At 44.2% G+C, this 9,162-nt stretch overlaps 1 protein-coding gene across 2 annotated transcripts in view; it reads left to right on the top strand.

The window, feature by feature from the left end:
* Positions 1–2,607: 2,607 nt before the first annotated feature.
* Positions 2,608–9,162, top strand: part of BBS2 (Bardet-Biedl syndrome 2) — a 33,872-nt gene continuing 27,317 nt past the window's right edge. For both annotated transcript variants that reach the window (XM_014587781.2, XM_006148393.3), the window contains exons 1-2: positions 2,608–2,902; positions 6,808–7,035. In XM_014587781.2, the coding sequence (XP_014443267.1) occupies positions 2,786–2,902; positions 6,808–7,035 (345 nt within the window). In that variant the 5' untranslated portion in view covers positions 2,608–2,785. The remainder of the gene's footprint in view (positions 2,903–6,807; positions 7,036–9,162) is intronic.

Genomic DNA, 9,162 nt, shown 5'->3' with positions numbered 1-9,162 from the left:
TAGCCTAAAACACATCCCATGTGCCCCAAATCCTAAGGAGAATGGAGGAGGAGGGACTGCAGTGTGGCCAGCTCCCCTGAGGGTGCCTTTTCACTCCCTACCCCTGTGTGGCAATTGCACAGCACCCTATAGCAAATTAGAATAAAGAAATGATAAAGTACTTAGAATGGCATTTAGAAAATGCTGCATAAATGCTAGTGATGATGATGATGGTGATCATAATGCCGTGTTAAGAGGAGCGACTGCAAAGTCACAGCCCACCAAGGCAGTACATAGCGAGCAAGCCTTCTGGGTGGATGAAGGCCAAAAGCAGCCTTACAGAGAAATACTGGAGGCCACGGACCTGTCCGCCTGCTAAAGAGTAAAATCCAAGTTCCTCAGTGTTGCGCACGAGCATTAAGTGACCCGGCCTCATTGAGCTCTCTCTTTATCACAGACTAGGCTCCAGCCATGTTGTCTTCTTTCTCATCCATGAACATGTCCAGTCTGGCCCTTTACCCTTGCTCTTCCCTCTGTCGGGGATGCCCTTCCCCCATATCTTCTGTTTATTTATTTTTTTAAACATTTATTTATTTATTTATCTATTTATTTGTTACAATTTTTAAGCTGCCAGGTCCGGGACTTGAACCATGGTCAGTCCTGTTGGAATCCAAAGCCTTAACCATCATGCCACTTGCTGGCCCTCCCCTATATCTTCTAATGACTGAGAAATGAAGAGTCTGAAATGCTTTCTGTTAGAGATTCATTCCTTTCAAGCTGCTCCTGGCAGAGGTGGCCTCTCAAGCAGTGGCCAGTTATTAGCAGAGTAGCATGAATGCAGTGAGCTGATGACTGTGGAGGTAGTCTGGGGACTAAAGGGAAGGGACTCTACTAAATGAAGTAAGTTCTGATGGACAAGGGCAGGACAGACTCTGGGCAATTTCCATTATGAGGGCTGGTCAGGAGACTGTTACAGGATTGTGGGGTCTGGAGGTACCAGAAGAGAGAGTGCAGAAGGGGTAGAAAGGGCGGGGAGAACTTAGAGGGGATCTGGAGGGCCCACTGGCTCAGGTCTTACACTTCACTGAGGCTCTCAAAGTTAATATTTTGACATTATCTCCAAAAGAGGTTAGAACTAGTCACAGATACACCAATGGGCTTGAAAAATGTTGCTCATTTTTACAACTATAATCATAAAATGCACTATCAAGGGCTAGCAGGTGGTATGGTGGTTGGGGCGCTGGACTCCCACCTGGCTGACCATGGTTTGAGTCCCACATCTGGTGGCTGGTTTTCTTACTTTCCTCCTGTCTGGTGAGCACACATGCCCAACAGCAAATTTAATAATAATAATAATAATAAACAAAATTTTAACAATTTCTTAAAAAACGCATTATCAAGAATATTTGTTCAAGGCCCACCTGCAGTACCTGACAGTTGCTATCTTCCCCCTCTTGGCCATCCTCTAATCATGTGGCTTCCAGGACACTATACTGACCTACTTCCTCACTGGCTGCTCCTTCTCAGGCTGCTCTAGTGGCTCCTGGTCATCTCATCACCTAGCCCTAAATGTCTGTTTCCAGGAGGTGGCCAGAGTGAGCCCTCAGGGCCTTTGCACCCATTTCCTTTGCTGGAACAATCTTCATCAGGCTGTCTCCCTCCCTTTCTTCAAGTCTTTGCCTGAATGTTACTTTCTCAGTGAAGTCTCTTCCCTACCATCCTAGTTAAAATTGCATTCCCTTCAACCCTCTATCCTTTCTTCCTTTCCATAATTTTCCCTATGACCATCTATCACATGGATGGATACCTTGTTTAGTGCTTGTGTCCCCTGACTAGCATGTCACATGCAGAAGAGGTTTGTCTTCTGTTTACGATTTATCTCTATTGTTACAACAGGGCCTGAGACGCTGTAGGCCTCATGAAAGATTTACTGAATAAATTCAATTTTGCATGTTGTGTTTAAACATGCACAGGGAGTCTTTTTTTTTTTTGGATAAGTTTTGCTTTTTTTCTGCAATAGGCCATGCGCTCACCAGAAAGGGAGAAACAAGAGAGACAGAAAGTGAGAAATCACCCCCGAGCGAAGATGGCCACGCCGCAATCCCTTCTCCTCCATTCTCTTGGGCACGCATGCACACGCGTGAGTTTAAGCCACCGGGTCCAAGACTCAAACTGCGGTCGACTACATGGGAGTCCAGCGACATAGCCATTACGTCAACTGCTGGTCCCCAGCACAGAGAGTCTTACCAGGCGCCACAGATTAAACATGATAGTTTAAACCATGTCTTTTGTTTGGTAAACTAAATGCAGGTAACTGTTGTAGCTTGTCTCAACATGACAGCTACAGGACAGAGCAGGCACTCAAGAAATAGTTCTTGAATTAATGACACTTTGGAGTCGGGTGGCTGTGTGTGGTCTGCAGTGATGCAGCTGAGTTGCACGGCTAGGAGAAGCTCCAGGGTTGCACTGGCTCAGCCAAAGCCACTAAGGACATGTTAGCAGAACTGAACGAAATGCGGGGTTAAGTCACAGTTGCAAAGGCCGAGCTTCCACCACCAAGAGAGAGTACCCTTGGAGCCGCAGGAGCCGGGCGGGTCTGCGCAGCCGCAGAAGAAAAGGGCGGGCCCGCGCAGCCGCAGAAAGAGCCGGCCACCGGGGGCTAGCTAGGTTCGGTGCTGTTTTGCGCCGGCCTGTGGCCGCCAAGGCCACACGAATTTGGTACCCGCGCTCCTCAGCGGAGTCGGTGGGGCCTGCCTCTCTGAGTCGGTCTCGGGCCGTAGCCCTCCACCCTTGAGGCGCCGCCATCATGCTGCTGCCCGTGTTCACCCTGAAACTGCGCCACAAAATCAGCCCCCGCATGGTGGCTATAGGGCGCTACGACGGGACTCACCCGTGCCTGGCGGCCGCCACCCAAGCGGGCAAGGTAACCGCTCCTACTCTCACGGAGCGCGGCCTCTGGTTCCCTGCGCCCTCCGCGGTCCGTGCCTGCCTGCGCAGCTCGCTCTGCGACCCCGCCCCTAACCACGTTGCCCGGCAACCGTTTGCGGTCCCGGGTCTCTCTCCATCCTGCTAAGAATAATGGGGTCTTTCATAGTGACTTTTCTGAACAGTTGATGGCATCTTATTGTCAGGCGCTTAGACCTGGACAGTGGCGAAGTCCCTGGAAGGATAGGGAGCTTAGGGAGGAGGGGATGGGGCTTCGTTAGTGGTCGCTGCAATAAAGACTCCCAGGTTCGAGGCCAGGGCTTCTGCCAGTCGCTTGGAACTCTTTCCACTCATGCCTGTTTACAGCGGGGGAAGAAAGGAAAGAAAGAAAAAGACTCAGATTAAATGACTCAGATTGCTCTTTCAGTATTTGTTCATGTGCTTTCAGGCCTCCATAAGTGTCTCTGCTAAGTGTTCATTAGGTGTTTACAGAGTGCCAGGTATTGTACAAGGTGTGAGAATCACAGTGAGAAAGATAGGGTCGATCAACATTCACCAGACTGCCACTGAACACCTCCCTTATGCTCGGTGGATCTGAGGTACAGGTGGAGTCCCTATTTTCAGAAAGCTTATAACTTTCTGAAGCTTATAGTCCAGAAGGACATTGGATAAGTCAAATCATGGCTCCGTGTATTGATGGAGTTATGTCCCAAATATGTGGAAGACAGCGACACAAGTTAGAAGGTTATACCTTCTAACAGGTACAAAGCCCTTCTGCCCTCAGCATTTCTGCATCCTTCCTACAAGGCCAAAGGCCAACAGCAGTCTAGCTCTGGTTGGTGGATGCACCCTGTTAATGATATGACCTTGGGCAAGATACTTAATAGTGTTCTGCATATTAAATCATTTAATCCTCATGACCCTGAGGATTAAGTAACTTAATATACATGAAGTGCTTGGCATATGGAAGTGGTCACTATTCATTAGCAGTTTTTGTTTTGTTTTTCTGATACCCACTTTACTGATTAGAAAGAACTATTCAGAGAGGTTCAAAGCAGATCTTGAGGCCACTCAGCTAGCAAATAGCGGAGATGAAATTCCAGGGCATGTTCTCTGACCCAGTGTGGATTTAGTAAACTTGGATTTGTAATGATTTGTAGTTTTCAACACACCTCCACCTTATAAATGCATGTTATATGATATGCCTTGTAGTACCGAAATATAAAGTAATGATTCATTTTTGTTATTGTTAAGGTGCTGACAAATGCCCAAAAGAAATTCATATTGGTTCTGCTGGAAGCACACAATAGCTATGTAAATGGTTGAAAAATAACCCATTGATAATGACTCAGCCCCCATTGGAGAGTTTACTCTATGCTGGGTAGTGTTCTTAGCTGTGCAGGTACAATGGTGAATGTGACAAATTTGGCCCCTTTGGACACTGGAGAGGGGGAGCCAGGCAGTTAACAGAATTTGTATAAATGTTTCCATAGGGAGAAGAAAAAAGAGTAAGGAGAGGGTATGATGGGAGTTTGCTATTCTTTTATAGGTAGGGTTGTCAAGCATGCCCCTGGTAACATTTGATTAGAGCTTTGAAGGAAACGAGGAAACAAACTCTGCAGACCTGTGGAGCAAGTGCCTTGCAGGCAGAAGGATCAGCAAGTGCAAAGGTCCAGAGGGGAGAGGTGTTTGATGTCTTTCAAGAACAAAAGGAGGCTGTGGGGCTGGAAAGGAATCAGGGAGGCCAGGAGGTTGCACGGGCTAAATCATATGGAGCTCTGTAGGCTGTGGGAAAGACCTTGGTTTTTATACTGAACATGTTGGGAAGCCACTGAGGGTTTTGATAAAGTGGCGATAGGATTTGCTCTACTTATTTTTTAAAGTTTGTTTATTTCTCAGAGGGAGACAAACACTCCCAACAGGTTCTTGCCGCCACTATCCGCTCCCAGCCTCAGACAGCCCAGATCATGGGCATGCATGTACGACATACCAGGTATATAAAGGGTAGTCCCGGGATGTGAACTCAGAACCTTTCCATGTGGTCCAGTTGCATTACTCCTGGGCTGCCATCTGGCCCTTCTTTAGGTTTTAGATAAAAGGTAACCCTGGCTGTTATGAAAGGACGTTCTGCCAAAGGATGCAGGGAGGTGTGCTAGGAATGGAGTCAGGGAGGTTAGGCAGAGGTTTCAACGGAAGCCTTTACTTTACACTGTGACTTTGGAAGCCTTTCCATTACAGTGTGACTTAATGTAGGCAGAAACATTTGGTTTTGGGGCTTTTTCCAAAGATGGAAAAAAAAAAAATCACAGGGGCCAGCTAGCCCTGAGATGCAGTGGCGGTGTACTGCAGTTCAGTCAGCTACTGACTACACCACCAGGCTGGGCCAAAGTACTCATTTCAAATCAGCAAACTGTAGAACTAGAAGGGGTATAAAGGATTTCTAGTCCAGTATTTACCATCTTTTTAAAATTTCCATATTGCACCTCTATGGAGCTTTTGTTTTTTAGACAGTGAGGATTTCCCCAGTGAAATTTTCATGCCATAGACATACTATCTATCTCTTTTTGTAGTATGGCCCTGGGAGGGCCACAAACCACTTTACTATTTAAGATTCCCCTACTCCAAACCCAGTTATCCATCTTAGGAGTATACTCCCACTCCTGAGAATGTGTTTTCTAGTATAACCTTCCTTTTTATAGATGAAGCCCAAGGAAATTGAATGATGTTTGCAGATACTCAGATGATTATATTTAACAATGATTTTATTTTTAAAAGAGATTTTTGCTATAGGGTGTGAGTGCTCTCTAGATAGACAGAAAGGGAGAAATCACCCCCCAGGGGGGTGGCTATGCATGCTGCAGTCACTTCTCCTTCATTCTCAGGATTTGGGGCACACATGCACACGTGAGTTTTAAGCCACCCAGTTAGGGACTTGAACCGTGGTCAACTACATGGGAATCCAGTGATGTAACCATTACACCATCTGCTGGTCTCATGATATTTTTATAATTTATTTATATTTATTTAGATCCAGCAGTTAAAACTGCAGAGTTTATCATCTTGGAGCTAATTACTTCTCTCTTTTACTTGCATAAACTATGAAAACCTTCAAGACACTTAATTTATATGATTGTGAAAGTTTGTATAACAAATTGGGTATTATTTATTTGCTAACTGTTTCAAGGGTTAGGAAGTGAAATGTATTAGGTATATGAATGAAAGATATGAAAGGAAGCGCATATTAAGTTTTCTGTGATCTTCTGGGTACGGAGCAATCGCATCAAAGCTGGTAGAAGCTTTCCATAGGTGGATCAGGAAAAGACTTGTTTTTAGGACTGCTTCGACATCCTTCTGGTGGGTAGCATTTAAGCTGCTCTGGTAAGCAACAGCTATTACTAGGTCTTGTTCATTCCCTTGTTTTTTAGAAGGCTAAGAACCTCTGGTGTTCTGAGATTCGTAAGAATGGAGAGTCGGTTATACACAGAATTGTGTATGAGTGTTTTGTGGGAGATTAAAATGACTTATTAACATTGATAACCATTACTAACATGGTACTTTTTAAAAAAAAAAAGTCAGTTTTACAATTTTGATATTTTTTTTTGGAGAGGTTTTTGCTGTAGGGCGCGTGCGCTCACCAGAAAGACAGAGAGAGAGAGACAGAGAGATAGAAAGTGAGAAATCACCCCCCAGGGGGGATGACCACGCTGCAGTCTCTTCTCATCAGTTCTCCTCTCGGGATCTTGGGCACACATGCCCATGCGCCTGGTGTGAGTTTAAGCCAACCGGGTCCAGGACTTGAACCGTGATAGACTACATGGGAGTTAAGCGACATAGCCATTACGCTAAGGTCTGGTCCCCATTTTTGATATTTTAAGGGAATGTAATTAACTGTTTTTGCTTTAGGTGTTTATTCACAATCCTCATACACGGAGCCAGCATTTCAGTGCATCCAGGGTCTCCCAGAGCCCCCTGGAGTCTGACGTTTCTCTTCTCAACATTAACCAGGCGGTCAGCTGCCTGACTGCAGGAGTACTGAACCCTGAGCTTGGCTATGATGCTCTGTTAGTGGGCACACAGACTAATCTTTTGGCTTACGATGTCTACAATAATTCAGATTTGTTCTACAGAGAGGTAAGTGTAATCCTTTATAACTATAAAATTCCAGTTACTCTTAATGTCCATTGGTTTTTCAATGCTTAAAAGAGATTAGGCATTTGTTTTGGTTTGTTTATTATGTGATTGTTACAGCATTGTTAAATGACGGAGATTTTGCCATTTGCATCTGCTTTATGTACTTGGAACTTACTTATTTGGTCATGGTTGGTAACCACCTGCTGACATTCCATCTCGTCTCTATGAGGTCTGTCTGCAATACCACCATCTGTCAGGATCTCCTAGTGGGAATTCAGCCAAGATCTGAGAAGCCAGTAAACAGGTTTCCTAGTAGCCTTGCATTAAAGTTTAGTGCAAAATTTCTAAGAGAAGCCCTTACTGTAACCTGCAACTTTATAAAAGTATTGCATATTTATTACAAAAAAGATAGGGAGGTAAAAAGAAAAAATACCTATAATTTATTAACCTAGAAGTAAGACTTAACTCTTTCTTTACCTAGATTTTTTTAGTAAGTATATGTGAGTTTAGTCTTTTTTTTTTTTTTTTAATGAAATGGGCATATACTATATGCATGTAGCTGTTTGTATTTTTTTTTCCTATAACAGCTTTGTTAAGATATAATTCACAGGGGCCAGCAGGTTGCATGGTGGTTAAGGTGCTGGTTTCCCACATGGCTGGCCGTGGTTCGAGTCTTGGACCTGATGGTTCGCTTTCTTATTTCTCTCTTTGGTGAACACACATGCCCTATAGCAAAATAAAAATAAAAATAATAATAAAATTGGGGCGAGCAGGTGGTGTGGTGGTTAAGGCACTGGACTCTCACCTAGCCAACTGTGATTTGAGTCTGGACCTGGTGACTTACTTTCTCACTTTCCCTCTTTCTCTCTCTGGTCAAATTAAAAAACAAATAACAATAAAATTAAATAAATAATTCATTAACAAAGATAAATAGATCAAATAATTCTTTAAAAACATACAATCCACGTATCATACAATTCACCTATTTAAAGGATAGAGTTCAGTGGTTTTTAGTTTATTCAGAGTTGTGTAATCACTGCAGTCAATTTTAAACATTTTCCTTGCCCCAGAAAAGAAACCCAGTACCCGTTAGTAATCACTCCCCATTTTCCCTTAACCTTCTAAACCTTAGGCAGCCAGTATGCTACTTGCCGTTTCTATACAATTGCATATTCTAGACATTTCATAAATATGGAATCATATGTAGTCATGTGGCTGTCCTCTGTTTCTTAGCATGAATATTTTCACGGCTGATCTGTGCTACAGCGTGTATCAGTACTTCATTGCTTTTCTTTCTTTTTTTTTTTTTTTTAAGACAGGTCCTTGCTTATATCACAATTCTCCCGCCTTAGCCTCTTAAGGAGCCAGGGTCGCAGGCATGTGCCACCATACCTGGCGCTCTGAGACAGGATCTTCCCGCGTTGCCTAGATAACCTCAAGCTCATGATTCCCCTGCCTCATCTTTTGGAGTCTCTGAGATTACAGGTGCCTGTCACTTCACCAGATTGGTCACTTATGGTTTTTAATTTATTTTCTTTATTCTTATTTTTTTCATAGTGACATGTATTCACCAGAGAGAGGGAAAGTGAGAAATCATCCTCCCCGGGGGCGGGGGGTGGGTGGCGATGGCACACCTCAATCCCCTTTCCTTCCTCCTGGGATTTTTGGTGCACACACACATGTGCCCAACATGATTTTCAAGCTGCCAGGTCCGGGACTTGAACCACAGTCAGCCGTAGAGGAGTAGTGCCTTAACCAACACACTACCTGCTGGCCCCTGTAGTTTTAATTTCTTATGAAGTGTTATCTTTCCTTTTTAGCCAATTTTTTCTTTTTGTTAGAAGTATTTTTTGCTATAGGGTGTGTGTGCTGTCTGTAGAGATAGACAGTGAGAAGTCACCCCCTCATGGGCAAGGCCATGCTGCAATCCCTTCTCCTCCTAGGATTTTGGGCACCCACACACATGCATCTGGTGTGAGTTTTAACTGGGTCCAGGACTCAAACTGTGGTCAACCACATGGGAATCCAGTGATGTAACCATTACACCATCTGCTGGTTTTGCCAATCTTTTCTTTATGATTTTCCTACTTATAGATTATATTATTGGGTCATTGGAAAAGTCATGAC

This window comes from Tupaia chinensis, unplaced genomic scaffold (assembly GCF_000334495.1).
Source record: "Tupaia chinensis unplaced genomic scaffold, TupChi_1.0 Scaffold000235_1, whole genome shotgun sequence".
NCBI lineage: Eukaryota > Metazoa > Chordata > Mammalia > Scandentia > Tupaiidae > Tupaia > Tupaia belangeri.
Note: the sequence above shows the minus strand (reverse complement) of the source record. Positions and strands in the feature narration are given on the sequence as shown.